Below are 16523 nucleotides of genomic sequence, written 5' to 3'. Positions count from 1 at the left end.
ATCTTTAGCTTGGCCCGCCTCCGAAATACGCCCTGTGTTATATGGAAACTTTATTATTTTTTTTTATCTTTAGCTCGGCCCGCCTCCTATATACGCCCTGTGTTATATGGAAACTTTTTTTTTTGTATCTTTCGCTCGGCCCGCCTCCGAAATACGCCCTGTGTTATATGGAAACTTTATTATTTTTTTTTATCTTTAGCTCGGCCCGCCTCCTATATACGCCCTGTGTTATATGGAAACTTTTTTTTTTTTTATCTTTAGCTCGGCCCGCCTCCTATATACGCCCTGTGTTATATGGAAACTCTATTTTTTTTTATCTTTAGCTCAGCCCGCCTCCGATATACGCCCTGTATTATATGGAAACTTAATTTTTTTAAATCTTTAACTCAGCCCGCCTCCTATAGACGCCCTGTGTTATATGGGAACTTTATTTTTTTGTATCTTTAGCTCAGCCCGCCTCCGATATACGCCCTGTGTTATATGGAAACTTTATTTTTTTTTATCTTTAGCTCAGCCCGCCTCCGATATACACCCTGTGTTATATGGAAACTTTATTTTTTTTTTTCTTTAGCTCAGCCCGCCTCCTATATACGCCCTGTGTTATATGGAAACTTTATTTTTTTTTATCTTTAGCTCAGCCCGCCTCCGATATACACCCTGTGTTATATGGAAACTTTATTTTTTTTTATCTTTAGCTCAGCCCGCCTCCTATATACGCCCTGTGTTATATGGAAACTTTATTTTTTTGTATCTTTAGCTCGGCCCGCCTCCGAAATACGCCCTGTGTTATATGGAAACTTTATTTTTTTTATCTTTAGCTCGGCCCACCTCCGATATACGCCCTGTGTTATGTGGAAACTTTATTTTTTTGTATCTTTAGCTCGGCCCGCCTCCGATATACGCCCTGTGTTATATGGAAACTTTATTTTTTTTAATCTTTAGCTCAGCCCGCCTCCTTTAGACGCCCTGTGTTATATGGAAACTTTATTTGTTTTATCTTGAGCTCAGCCCGCCTCCTATGTATGCCCTGTGTTATATGGAAACTTAATTTTTTTGTATCTTTAGCTCGGCCCGCCTCCGATATACGCCCTGTGTTATATGGAAACTTTATTTTTTTTTTTCTTTAGCTCAGCCCGCCTCCTATATACGCCCTGTGTTATATGGAAACTTTATTTTTTTTAATCTTTAGCTCAGCCCGCCTCCGATATACGCCCTGTGTTATATGGAAACTTTATTTTTTTTTATCTTTAGCTCAGCCCGCCTCCTATATACGCCCTGTGTTATATGGAAACTTTATTTTTTTTATCTTTAGCTCGGCCCACCTCCGATATACGCCCTGTGTTATATGGAAACTTTATTTTTTTTGTATCTTTAGCTCGGCCCGCCTCCGATATACGCCCTGTGTTATATGGAAAGCTTAATTTTTTTGTATCTGTAGCTCGGCCCGCCTCCGATATACGCCCTGTGTTATATGGAAACTTAATTTTTTTGTATCTTTAGCCCGGCCCGCCTTCGAAATACGCCCTGTGTTATATGGAAACTTTATTTTTTTTATCTTTAGCTCGGCCCACCTCCGATATACGCCCTGTGTTATATGGAAACTTAATTTTTTTGTATCTTTAGCTCGGCCCGCCTCCGATATACGCCCTGTGTTATATGGAAACTTAATTTTTTTGTTTCTTTAGCTCAGCCCGCCTCCGATATACGCCCTGTGTTTGATGGAAACTTTATTTTTTTGTATCTTTAGCTCGGCCCGCCTCTGATATACGCCCTGTGTTATATGGAAACTTAATTTTTTTGTATCTTTAGCTCGGCCCGCCTCCGATATACGCCCTGTGTTATATGGAAACTTAATTTTTTTGTATCTTTAGCTCGGCCCGCCTCCGATATACGCCCTGTGTTATATGGAAACTTTATTTTTTTTTATCTTTAGCTCAGCCCGCCTCCGATATACGCCCTGTGTTATATGGAAACTTTATTTTTTTTTATCTTTAGCTCAGCCCGCCTCCTATATACACCCTGTGTTATATGGAAACTTTATTTTTTTTATCTTTAGCTCAGCCCGCCTCCGATATACGCCCTGTGTTATATGGAAACTTTATTTTTTTGTATCTTTAGCTTGGCCCGCCTCCGAAATACGCCCTGTGTTATATGGAAACTTCATTATTTTTTTTTATCTTTAGCTCGGCCCGCCTCCTATATACGCCCTGTGTTATATGGAAACTTTTTTTTTATCTTTAGCTCGGCCCGCCTCCTATATACGCCCTGTGTTATATGGAAACTTTATTTTTTTTTATCTTTAGCTCAGCCCGCCTCCTATATACGCCCTGTGTTATATGGAAACTTTTTTTTTTTTATCTTTAGCTCAGCCCGCCTCCGATATACGCCCTGTGTTATATGGAAACTTAATTTTTTTGTATCTTTAGCTCGGCCCGCCTCCGATATACGCCCTGTGTTATATGGAAACTTTATTTTTTTGTATCTTTAGCTTGGCCCGCCTCCGAAATACGCCCTGTGTTATATGGAAACTTTATTTTTTTTATCTTTAGCTCGGCCCACCTCCGATATACGCCCGATGTTATATGGAAACTTAATTTTTTTGTATCTTTAGCTCGGCCCGCCTCCGATATATGCCCTGTGTGAAATGGAAACTTAATTTTTTTGTATCTTTAGCTCAGCCCGCCTCCGATATACGCCCTGTGTTATATGGAAACTTAATTTTTTTGTATCTTTAGCTCGGCCCGCCTCCGATATACGCCCTGTGTTATATGGAAACTTTATTTTTTTTATCTTTAGCTCGGCCCGCCTCCTATATACGCCCTTTGTTATATGGAAACTTTATTTTTTTTATCTTTAGCTCAGCCCGCCTCCGATATACGCCCTGTGTTATATGGAAACTTAATTTTTTTGTATCTTTAGCTCGGCCCGCCTCCGATATACGCCCTGTGTTATATGGAAACTTAATTTTTTTGTATCTTTAGCTCAGCCCGCCTCCGATATACGCCCTTTGTTATATGGAAACTTAATTTTTTTAAATCTTTAGCTCGGCCCGCCTCCGATATACGCCCTGTGTTATATGGAAACTTTATTTTTTTTATCTTCAGCTCAGCCCGCCTCCGATATACGCCCTGTGTTATATGGAAACTTAATTTTTTTGTATCTTTAGCTCGGCCCACCTCCGATATACGCCCTGTATTATATGGAAACTTAATTTTTTTTATCTTTAGCTCAGCGCGCCTCCGATATACGCCCTGTGTTATATGGAAACTTTGTTTTTTTGTATCTTTAGCTCGGCTCGCCTCCGATATACGCCCTGTGTTATATGGAAACTTTATTTTTTTGTATCTTTAGCTTGGCCCGCCTCCGAAAGACGCCCTGTGTTATATGGAAACTTTATTATTATTTTTTATCTTTAGCTCGGCCCGCCTCCTATATACGCCCTGTGTTATATGGAAACTTTTTTTTTTTTATCTTCAGCTCGGCCCGCCTCCTATATACGCCCTGTGTTATATGGAAACTTTATTTTTTTTTATCTTTAGCTCAGCCCGCCTCCTATATACGCCCTGTGTTATATGGAAACTTTATTTGTTTTATCTTGAGCTCAGCCCGCCTCCTATGTATGCCCTGTGTTATATGGAAACTTTTTTTTTTTTATCTTTAGCTCAGCTCACCTCCGACATACGCCCTGTGTTATATGGAAACTTTTTTTTTTTTATCTTTAGCTCGGCTCGCCTCCGATATACGCCCTGTGTTATATGGAAACTTTATTTTTTTGTATCTTTAGCTTGGCCCGCCTCCGAAAGACGCCCTGTGTTATATGGAAACTTTATTATTATTTTTTATCTTTAGCTCGGCCCGCCTCCTATATACGCCCTGTGTTATATGGAAACTTTTTTTTTTTTATCTTCAGCTCGGCCCGCCTCCTATATACGCCCTGTGTTATATGGAAACTTTATTTTTTTTTATCTTTAGCTCAGCCCGCCTCCTATATACGCCCTGTGTTATATGGAAACTTTATTTTTTTTATCTTTAGCTCAGCCCGCCTCCGATATACGCCCTGTGTTATATGGAAACTTTATTTTTTTGTATCTTTAGATCGGCCCGCATCCGATATACGCCCTGTGTTATATGGAAACTTTATTTTTTTGTATCTTTAGCTTGGCCCGCCTCCGAAATACGCCCTGTGTTATATGGAACCTTTATTTTTTTTATCTTTAGCTCGGCCCACCTCCGATATACGCCCGGTGTTATATGGAAACTTAATTTTTTTGTATCTTTAGCTCGGCCCGCCTCCCATATACGCCCTGTGTTATATGGAAACTTTATTTTTTTTAATCTTTAGCTCGGCCCGCCTCCGATATATGCCCTGTGTTATATGGAAACTTAATTTTTTTGTATCTTTAGCTCGGCCCGCCTCCGATATACGCCCTGTGTTATATGGAAACTTTATTTTTTTTAATATTTAGCTCGGCCCGCCTCCGATATACGCCCTGTGTTATATGGAAACTTTATTTTTTTTAATCTTTAGCTCAGCCCGCCTCCGATATACGCCCTGTGTTATATGGAAACTTAATTTTTTTGTATCTTTAGCTCGGCCTGCCTCCGATATATGCCCTGTGTTACATGGAAACTTTATTTTTTTTATCTTTAGCTCAGCCCGCCTCCTATATACACCCTGTGTTATATGGAAACTTTATTTTTTTTATCTTTGGCTCAGCCCACCTCCGATATATGCCCTGTGTTATATGGAAACTTTATTTTCTTTATCTTTGGCTCAGCTCGCCTCCAATATACGCCCTGTGTTTTATGGAAACTTAATTTTTTTTATCTTTAGCTCAGCCCGCCTCCTATATATGCCCTGTGTTATGTGGAAACTTTATTTTTTTTTATCTTTGGCTCAGCCCGCCTCCGATATACGCCCTGTGTTATATGGAAACTTTATTTTTTTTATCTTTAGCTCAGCCCGCCTCCGATATACGCCCTGTGTTATATGGAAACTTTATTTTTTTGTATCTTTAGCTCGGCCCGCCTCCGATATACGCCCTGTGTGAAATGGAAACTTAATTTTTTTGTATATTTAGCTCAGCCCGCCTCCGATATATGCCCTGTGTTATGTGGAAACTTTATTTTTTTGTATCTTTAGCTCGGCCCGCCTCCGATATACGCCCTGTGTTATATGGAAACTTTATTTTTTTTATCTTTAGCTCAGCCCGCCTTCGATATACGCCCTGTGTTATATGGAAACTTTATTTTTTTGTATCTTTGGCTCAGCCCGCCTCCGATATACGCCCTTTGTTATCTGGAAACTTTATTTTTTTTTATCTTTAGCTCGGCTCACCTCCGACATACGCCCTGTGTTATATGGAAACTTAATTTTTTTAAATCTTTAACTCAGCCCGCCTCCTATAGACGCCCTGTGTTATATGGAAACTTTATTTTTTTTTATCTTTAGCTCAGCCCGCCTCCGATATACGCCCTGTGTTATATGGAAACTTAATTTTTTTGTATCTTTAGCTCGGCCTGCCTCCGATATACGCCCTGTGTTACATGGAAACTTAATTTTTTTAATCTTTAGCTCAGCCCGCCTCCTATATACGCCCTGTGTTATATGGAAACTTTATTTTTTTTTATCTTTAGCTCTGCTCACCTCCGACATACGCCCTGTGTTATATGGAAACTTAATTTTTTTAATCTTTGGCTCAGCCCGCCTCCGATATACGCCCTGTGTTATATGGAAACTTAATTTTTTTTATCTTTAGCTCGGCCCGCCTCCTATATACGCCCTGTGTTATATTGAAAGGTTATTTATTTATTTATATTTAGCTCAGCCCCCTTCCTATATACGCTCTGTGTTATATGGAAAGTTGATTTATTTATTTATCTTTAGCTCAGCCCGCCTCCTATATACGCCCTGTGTTATATGGAAAGTTGATTTATTTATTTATCTTTAGTTCAGCCCGCCTCCTATATACGCCCTGTGTTACATGGAAAGTTTATTTATTTATTTATTTTTTAGCTTGGCCCGCCTCCTATATATGCCCTGTGTTATATGGAAAGTTTATTTATTTATTTATCTTTAGCTCAGCCCGCCTCCTATATACACCCTGTGTTATATAGAAAGTTGATTTATTTATTTATCTTTAGCTCAGCCCGCCTCCTATTTTCGCCCTGTGTTATATGGAAAGTTTATTTATTTATTTATCTTTAGCTCGGCCCACCTCCTATATACGCCCTGTGTTGTGTCGAACATTTATTTATTTATTTACCTTTAGCCATTCAAATCAATTCCTTTGGTGCGTTTTTATTGCTTCTAATGATCCTTTTTACTTTTGCTTGTCGCTTTGTTACTTTTGCTTGTCATACTTTGTAAATACTGAACAGTACTGTTAAACTTGTGATGTAAATTTCAAATTATAATAGATGCAAGACATTAAGAAGAGCCCAAAAGCAAACAGATAATGCGGCCAATGCGGACATGACGAATGCCAAACCATGAACCAATAAATTGCACATTCCTGTAACACATTCAGTCGAACATCAGGCATGACTAGGGCTAAAAACCTACTGCAGCTGACCCCACCAGAAGGTGGGTAATATTTCTATACATGGACAATGCCAAAACTGCAAATGCCATATCCACGAATTTGAGTGAAAAATTGCGGCATATCATGGGTGGAGACTGAGTCAATACTTCGTAGAATCGCCTTTGGCAGTGATTACAGTTTAGAGTCTTCTTGGGTTTGTGTGTATCAGCTTTACACATCTGGATTTGGGGAGTTTCTGCTATTCTTCCTTTCAGATTTGCTCAAGCTCTGTGAAGTTGGATGGGGAGCATCGGTGAATAGGAATATTCAAGTCTTTCTACAGATTCTCAATGGGATTCATGCCTAGGTTTTGGCTGGGCCACTCAAGGACTTTCACGTTCATGGTCTGAAACCATTCCAGAGTTGCTTTGGCCGTATTCCTGGGGTCATTGGCCTATTGAACGTAAATCTTCACCGCAGTCTAAGGTCTTTTGCACACTGAAGCAGGTTCTTCTCAAGGATTTGCCTGTATTTGGCTCCATTCATGGTTCTCTCTATCCTTACAAGTCTGCCAGTCACTGCCGCTGAAAAGCATTCCCATGGCATGATGCTGCCACCACCATGCTTCACGTTAGGGATGGTGTTAGATGGGTGATGAGCTTTGCACGGTTTCCACCAGACGTAGTGTTTTGCATTCAGGCCAAAGAGTTTAATTTTCGTCTCATCAGACCACATAATCTTTTACCTCATGCTCTCAGAGTCTTGCACGTGCCTCTTTACAAACTCCAGGTGTGCTGTCATGTGCTTTTTTTCTCAGGAGTGGCTTCCGTCTGGCCACTCTTCCATAAAGCCATAAATAAAGATTTGTGAGGTGTCGCAGAGACTGTTGTCCTTCCAGCAAGTTCTCCCATCTTAGCCAAGGACTATATAGTTCTGTCAGAGTGGTCATGGGTTCTGGGTCACCTCTCTGACCAAGACCCTTCTTGCTTGGTTGCTCAGTTTGGTAGAACGGCCAGCTCTAGGAAGAACCTGGGTAGTTTCATATAATTTCCATTTCCCAGTGATGGAGCTCACTGTGCTCTTGGGAACTTTGAACACTTTATAAATTGTTTTTTATTTATTTATTTATTTATGTATACAGAGTCAAGGCTCATGCAAAAGCTAACACATTAAACACGGTAACATGCACGGACATATAAAACATACAATAAAGGGAGCGGGAGACAAGAGGGGGAGGGAGAGGAAAGCATACAAGCACAACAACAGAAGAGAACAGGGACATTGGTAGATCTGTTGAAGGGAGAGGGCGAGGGGTGGTGGGGGGTGGGGGGGGGGGGGGGGGAGGGGGGTACACGGTATAAAAGAAATGGACACTACTAGGAATTTCAGGAAAGAAGTTGGGGATTGAAAGAGGTGGATTTGGGGTGTATTAACGGGGGTAAAAATATCAATGTTTTGGATGGGACCATAAGAGATGGTTGTGAACAGCTGTTTTGAAGACCTGGAGGGATTGAAGGGAGTGGAGTGTGGGAGTTTATTCCAGAGGTGGGAGAAAAGAGGAATGAAAGAGTGAAGGTGAGCAGAGTGTCTTTATTTTTGGCAGTTTCACAAGAAGAGGGTTGCTGGCAGATCTTGTGCGTCCTGGAAAAATATTTAGGGGACAGAGCACAGACAAAGCTGGGGAAGCTGGACCCGAGAGCAGTCGGTAGAAGACAGAAAGACCACCAACCTGCCTGCGGTGAACGAGTGAAAGGCGATTTTATCCCCTTCCCCAGATCTTTGCCTCAAAACAATTCTATCTCGGGAGTTCTACGGACATTTTCTTGGACTTCATGGAAAAGTTTCTGCTCTGACATGAACTGTCAATTGTGGGACCTTATATCGAAAGGTTTGTTTCTTTCTAAATCATGTCCAATCAATTGAATTAGCCACAAGTGGACTCCAATCAGGTTGTGGAGACGTCTCAAGGATGATCAAAGGAAATTGGCTGCACCTGAGCTCAATTTGGAGTGTCATAACAAAGGGGGTGAATACTTATTGACTCAAGACATGTCAGCTTTTCATTTTAATTATTTTGTAAAAATTTCTATTAAATAAAAAAATTCCCACATTGACATTATGGGGTACTATGTGTAGATCAGTGCCAAAAAAATCTCAGTTTAACCCATTTTATATTCCGGCTGTAACAACAAAATTTGAAAAAGTCAAGAGGTGTGAATACTTTCTGAAGCTCGATAGATAAAGTATATCAAAGTGCTTTTTGCGTGAAACACAAGGACATTAGGAGATATCAATGTACTTTTACGTGTGTGCACGGTCAGCGGAAGCATGGAGAGAGACCAACAAACCGATTGCTCATTCGTTCTCTTACCTTTTTCCTCCTCAATCACTCTTCTCCTTCCCTGGCCTTCGGGTCCTCCCTCTCAATCTCCAACATTTGCTCGTTTTTTTTTTTCTTCCTCCATAATTTTGTTCTCCCCTACCCAAACCCTTCAAGTCCAAACCCTCCATCCTCCCCTCCCTGCCCCCCCACCCCAATCCTCCCACCACTCCTCTAACACACTATTTCTTGAAAATGTTGAAAATAGGTCCAACTTGTTGTGCTGCGTCATGTTTGTGTGCAGCCCCTGTCGCACCAACTGTGCTGTGGGTGTACAGCGAGGAAGAACATATAATCGTGGGCTGGACTTGCCCTAACCTTGAAGCCATCCTCAGACATGGTAGTCTGCAGGGCTGGAAGCTGTCTGCACAGGGACACTCCACTTTTGAGATGGATGTGAGTATGCTTCCTGAAAGCCATTCCGTACCCACATGTCTTTGTGGCTGTGTCTGAGTGAGAGCATGGCTTGTCCTTTGTGATTCTCCATCTATCATACTAAAATACGCAACCTGGTGTCTGTCTGTCTGTCTGTCTGTCTGTCAGACCGCAATACATTTGGTCGTTACTTATCCTATCTCAACCAAACTTGACAGGAGGACTAAGTGTCAGATGATGGAGGTTGTAGCAACTTCATTTGCCTCCCTCCCCAAAGGGTTTTTCCTCCTCTCAAAATTCCGTGTTAACATTAATACCTCGTAAATAGCTTATTGTGACATTTTGTGGGGCATCCCTAAAATATTATAAACCACAAACATGTATGATTACCTTTTGAAACAGTCGCGACTGCTGGTTAACACTAAACCGAAAGAGAGGAAACCTGGGGTGTGTTGAGTTACCAAGCAGGTATATAGCACTTGCCAAGCCCGCTGTTCCTTATTAAGGGTTTCAGATGGAGTGTTTACTTGAGTGCTTAAGCCACTTGGCGAGTGCTCTGCAATAAACTTGGTAACTGAACACACTTCGACGTTCTTGAAGCCCGATCCTACATCTACTGTGATCTATATACCCCAGGGAGGAGATTAACATGACCTTTCCTGCCGCTCCCATACAAAGTGGATGTACTGGTCATAATAAATGCGAATGTGTGGCCGTGTGTGTGTGTCGTTGGTTGTTATCTTCAAATTCAGGTTTGGGAGGGCTTTGTGGGGGTTAAGGGGCTTTGAACTTTTTAGGAGTTTTAGAAAAATAGCTTCAACACATTTCTACGAAAGAACCTTGTAACAAGTGTTCAGTCACCCCACTTTACGGTGCCCTTGGTCAGCCCGCTTTCCCCTTGCAGGGCTTTAAAGCCACCATTTCGTTTCCACCTGCTCAGAAATGCCTTGCCTTGGGACCACAATTTACTCCCATGGCTTCACTTCACACCCAAGCCCCCATCCTAGCTCGCCAGTTCCTCACCCCCCCCTCCCACCCCTCCTCACTCCCCCTCTCTCCCCCTCTCTCCCCCTCTCTCCCCCTCTCTCCCCCTCTCTCCCCCTCTCTCCCCCTCTCTCCCCCTCTCTCCCCCTCCCTCCTGGAGTGTATAATGATGTGTGGTGAGGCGTCGGTCCCACCTGCTATATACAAAACCAAAGTTGTTGTGTCTTTAAAAAGTCGCTTAGGCTACATTTGAGAGCCCACCAGGCAGGGATCTGTTTGTCTTTGATCCCTGCTGTTTGTCTCAGCAGGGATCACTTTTCAGTTCTCCAGACCATGGAAAAAGCAGAAAAAACCCAAAAACCGAGATCGGTCAAAAGCAGTATATATTTTTCCCGTTCATAATAATCTTCAGACAGCGTATTTCTTAGCTGCCTCTCTCCATGACAATGAATCTGGTACCATCCGACAGAGTTTTACTTGGTGCAGCATCCTTTGCTATCGTAACTTTAATAGCTTGAAAGGATTCCACGAAAAGTATACAAAACTGCATTCCTTAGTAAAGGAATAGGAAGGAAACAGATGGGGTAGGTGGGCCCTCGTCAATCAGCCTGATGGGGCCGATAGACATATTTATCCAACGGCCAATTAGATCTATATGGGTGTGCAAAGTATGTAAACAAGGTAGGGATGATCACAATAAATGATCATGCGAAGCCATCCCTATATTTGTCTTTGAATAATGTTTGTCCCGAGAAAAGACAAAGTTATATTGAACACACACACACACACACACACACACACACACACACACACACACACACATACACACACACACACACAAACACACACATATATATACACACACGCACACACAAACACACACATATATATACACACACGCATACACAAACACACACATATATACAATATACATACACATACACACACACACACACACACACACACACACACACACACACACACACACACACACACACACACACACACACACATACATACACACACACACACACAGTCTTTTCTAACGATATCCATTATTCAAAGAAATGTTTCCATACTTTTTCGAGCAACATCCCTACATCCCTTTACATTTAAAAACATGTTTTTGTTACTTGGGTTTTTTTACATGTGGCGTGCAAGTACCGTGGCTACATTTGAAGGAGCCACCTCAATCAACCCCTTGCTTATTTTCAATTCACTTTAATTTTTCAAATCATAACAATTCAAATTCACATTTTTTGGGCCCATCTATATATTAATCACACAACATGGTGGGTTTGTTTTGCCTACCCTTTGCCATCCCTTTATGATTCCATCTACTTCCAACCACCTCCCCTTCTCTGTCCTCTCCACCTTTTCTACCCTTCCTTTATATTACTCCATTTTGATTTGCCTTAGTTTAACCCCAACCCATTCATATGCAATTTGTGGATGACCCTTTAGTAATTGCAGAGGAAGCAGGTGGAGTTTTTGAGCTGATTGTGTGTACGACAGGTACAGCCATCTGTGCACATGGCAAACCTCTCGGTGACCATGGGTGAAGTGTACAATGTAACGGTTGTGGCCTATACCGCCAAGGACAGCAACCACTCTGATCCCTACACCATCTCAATACGTGAGTAATTACTACACCTGCACTTGGGACCTCACAGACAAGTGCAAGCACGTTTGGCAGGCGATTTTACTAGTTTGGGTGTTCATACATTTTAGCCTTGAAAATATAAAGGTGTGTCACCATGATGTTATCATAATTACCTTGCGCACGTCAAGCAAAAAGTTGGTTTCAGCAATTGGTTCACTTCTGTCTGTCTGTCTGTCTATCCTGTCTACAAATGTCAATTTATCATCGGGGAACAACTTCATTTGCTCTGAATCGGAAAATGAACCTGTAGGTTAGCAGTAATTTTGGCTGTTATTGCACATGTGCAGAGAGTGAAATAAATATTTTACTCTGTCTACCTGTCTGGCAGTCAAACAAAATTGAAAACCATTCCAAACAGGAAAACTTCTGTTTTTAGTGACGTCAAAAAGGACACAAACACCAGGCACAAAAAACGAATGTAACTTGTTAAATAAGGTGGTGTAAAAGATGCTGCGTCAATAGCGGTAAACTTCAACATTTTTTTTACTCCAACCTTTAAAACCTATATTTTATTTCATTTGACATCTACACTTGAACATTGTAGAACACAAATCACCTTTTTGCACCTTCAACACACTTCAATTTATCAGTACAGGTAGCCCCCACCGTATGAACAGGTTACGTTCCTGAACTTTGTTCGTAACTCGAAAATGTCATTTTCTCCCCCATGCAGCATCGAGTCTCATGGAAGAGCAGCTGCAGAATAGAATGGATACGGATTAAAAGCGAAAGGAACAGCAGAAAAAGGAGGAAACGAGCAAGATCAGGGAAGAGTGACAAAATAAGGTGGAGGGTGATGAGGGGAAAGTGGGGATGTGGATCGAGGTTCACATCCAGGCTAGATAGAGGCGAGTGTGCGGCGAGACGTCCAGTTTAATATCCATCCAAAGGACGACACACACACACACACACACACACACACACACACACACACACACACACACTGATGAATTACACATAAATAACATTAAATTAAAACAAAATGCACACACGTGGAGTTAAAAAAAAAGATTTTTATTGTTCATTCACATGACTGTTAAATTTTTCAAAATCACCGAGTGCAAACCTAAGGTGGCGATTCTTGCTGCCGGGGAACAGCGAGTGCGAACCTAAGATGGCAATTACTGCTGCTGGGGAAAGGCGAGTGCAAACCTAAGATGGCGATTCATGCTGCCAGGGAACAGCGAGTGCGACCCTAAGATGGCGATTCATACTGCCAGGGAACGGCGAGTGTGAACCTAAGATGGCGATTCATGCTGCCGGGAAAGAGCGAGTGCGAACCTAAGATGGCGATTCATACTGCCAGGGAACGGCGAGTGCGTACGTAAGATGGCGATTCATGCTGCCGGGAAACGATGGACTATGTGCTCGGTATGTCGGGAGGATTAACGAGTGTATTTATGTTAATATTCTAAGGCTAAATTAAACTTCCTGCTCCACCCTGATGAGAGCACGGCTTTTAATTACCTCCACCTGTGTTGAAACGATGAATCTTGAAAGGAATTTGCTGCTTATCCTTCGTTGAACGATTGAGGTCCAAAGATGTACTTTAGCCTCAGGTGTTGGTAATTTTAGACATCTGTGCATTTATTTTAACGGGACCTCATTCGTAAGTACGGATGGGTGTTCGTAAGTATGGATGGGTGCTTGTATGTTGGTAGTTTGCAAGTATGGATGGGTGTTCGTATATGCAGATTTTGAAAGTACGGATGGGTGTTCGTATGTCGGGAGTTCGTAAGTACAGATGGGTGTTCGTATGTCGGGAGTTCGTAAGTACGGATGGGTGTTCGTATGTCCGGAGTTCGAAAGTATGGATGGGTGTTCGTATGTCACGGGAGTTCGTAAGTACGGATGGATGTTCGTAAGTACGGATGGGTGTTCGTAAGTACGGATCGGTGTTCGTAAGTACGGATGGGTGTTTGTATGTCGGGAGTTCGAAAGTACGGATGGGTGTTCATATGTCGGGAGTTCGTAAGTACGGATGGGTGTTCGTATGTCGGGATGTTGGGTCGGTCTTCACTTTATAAGAAAGAAGAAACAAGTTATAGCAACAGTGGTTTAATAAGAATCAATCAAAAAACAATTGTGGAGTGTGACCGAAATGCAGAGCTTTATTACTCAAAGCAATGCAAGTCCGAGCCACACTGAAAATACACTGAAACATGATCCTTTATATAGGCAGGACAAAGTAGAAAAAACTCTCCACTAAAGTATAGAAAAAACTCTCCACTAAAGTAATGACCTTTAGATAAGGGTAATGGGCCTTAGCAGCCCCCGTTGACATCCTTTCCTGTGAAAGGGCTGAGTTTGAGGTACTATTGTGGGAGTAAGATATCGTGACATTCTCGGGCCCTTATCTTAAACAAACCAGGCCTGCTCCAAGGGCAGGGAATGTGTTTCACAGGGGAGTTTATAGTTTCCCAAGTCTGTCTGAGTTAGGCAGGAAAGCAAACTCGAGCCAAATGCAAACAATGATTATATAAGCATGTAAATCAAAGGATACATAATAAATCATGGTCCCAACCAGTAATCTGCTCGAGGTTGGCTTAAAGTGAGCAAAAGTTATGTAATTATGTGTTCACATTATTTAATATATACAGCAGTCAACATGTCATGTGACCTGAGTCACATGGTGTATATGACGTAAAAACCCTTATGCCCGACAAACCCTACCTTTTGTCTCTACGAGACAACGTATCGAAAGAGACAATGCGTGAATGAAATACCCAGCAGGTCGGGGCCCTCCCAGGCATGCCTTGCGCTCAATGCGCTACGCATACTCCGGGAGGGGTACCGACCCCTGGTACTGCGGCTGTCCAACATCCAACGCATATTGTTAACCGTAATTTGCAATGAAGATGCCTGGTTCGGAGATAGCTGATGCCCGGTCGGGTTCCGAGTCCACCCTTCCGGCAGCGTAGGTGCAACCCAGTTGCCGGCCTGACGATGGGCACTCCTTATACAGGCGCGGTCCTCGCGAATCAAGGCAAACAATCGACGTCCAATGCCATCAAGCCTCGCACATGTGATTGTTCGGCGGGAGAGAGGGTGGCATATCCATTATCACAAAACTCCTTCCCCTCATTGTCTGAATCAATATCCGTATCCGTGGTGTCGGGTGCCTTTCACTGAGGGGGTAACCCGAAAATGTTTGTTACAAATGGTGGTACTCCCGGACATTTGTTCGTCTTTTCGTCCTCGCTGCTTGTATAATAGCTCTTAAAGGAAACTTTACTACTAAATTCAAAGGAATCCCACTCAGGATTGGCATGGTAATTGGTGCCATGCCAGGAGTCGTAGACCCCCAAAGCCATATCCTCCCTTTTCTGCCAATAACATATCTAAAGCTACCCGATTCTGCATTACCATGGTTCGCATGTGTACTAATTCATCTTCTATTTTTAGTTCCGCGATTCCGGTTTCGTTTCCGATTAGTCACATCAACGTAACAAAGGAAATCACAGAATTAATAATCAAAAATCAGCACAATCTTCAGAAGCGACGAACACATCAGCATTGCCCAGGGGCCCGTTCAGGTCGACGGTCACGATCATGGTCGTCGTCGGCGGTTTCTTTGTCGTCCATCCTGAAAAATACTTTCTCATGCATAGGACTAAAACCTTCATTAGTGCTCCCCAGATCCCCAGATCATTAGATCTCGGATCCCCATTAGTGCCCATCCCCAGATCACCACTCCAATTATTTGGTAAAATAATCCCGGTGTTTCCCTTTTTCAACTTCCCGGGGAGAGTGTAGGCACATTCTGATTCCCCCATAAGCAAGTGGCCGGAGCCCTGGAGGCAGACCATCCCTTTCTGTGGTTTGACCCAGGCGGGGGCAGGCCTCTCGGCCACATGGGCAATCATTGAAGGGCGATAATTAAACTGCCGGTTACAACTCTTGTCATTCATTAAGGGACAAGGTTAGCACTATCATTTGTATCCCAGCGTTGCCGGTCTGGGGAAATTTCATGCACGACCAGCACTGAGTCCTATCCAGGATGGCCGCCACCTCTCTTGCTAATTTCCAATGTGTTCTCCACGTTTCTCACTTGAGCTTTATCCCGGGGTATGGTTTGAGTATGATTTCGGAGTTTGCTTTCAATGGGCCATCTATCATTCCCCATTTCAACCAACCTTTACACCTAAGCTCCAGGAACATGCCTTGTTGCAGGTGTGTGCGCGTCCATATCCTTAAAATGGGTGACCCCCATTTGTATCCCGGCTGCTCCTCCACCTGAAGCGTGGTTACCCCCCAAAATGACATTGCACGGACCTTTTCAATACCTGTCTAAACCTACTGCCATTTAACAACGCTTCCCAAATGATGGTTCTCCATACACTATTATGTCCCCATCTGGATCTTTCACGAAAACATGGTAGAGATATTTCCTGGTGCAGCGCTATGCTGTGTTGTGGTGGCAGCAATTTTTCCTGTCTTCCCCCTTTTTGGCGGTACTAATGGATGATCCGTCAACGCTGGTGCATGTTTCTATGGTTATCAGGAGCATTATGCCTGTGGCCAAAAACATCATTACTGTGGTGTAGTGTCTGGTGCTTGAATAGCCAACTTACAGTGCGTGGCGTGGATCCAGGAA

General features: G+C 42.6%; 1 protein-coding gene across 1 annotated transcript in view; it reads left to right on the top strand.

Annotated features, from left to right (window-relative positions):
• The window catches only part of LOC137421286 (receptor-type tyrosine-protein phosphatase O), a 275641-nt gene that overhangs the window by 160637 nt on the left and 98481 nt on the right, over positions 1–16523 (top strand). Inside the window, exons 11-12 of the mRNA XM_068107186.2 lie at positions 9149–9300; positions 11779–11899. Of these exons, the coding sequence (XP_067963287.2) occupies positions 9149–9300; positions 11779–11899 (273 nt within the window). The remainder of the gene's footprint in view (positions 1–9148; positions 9301–11778; positions 11900–16523) is intronic.

This window comes from Myxine glutinosa, chromosome 1 (assembly GCF_964187855.1).
Source record: "Myxine glutinosa chromosome 1, kmMyxGlut1.1, whole genome shotgun sequence".
NCBI lineage: Eukaryota > Metazoa > Chordata > Myxini > Myxiniformes > Myxinidae > Myxine > Myxine glutinosa.
This window is presented reverse-complemented; position numbering and strand designations above follow the sequence as displayed.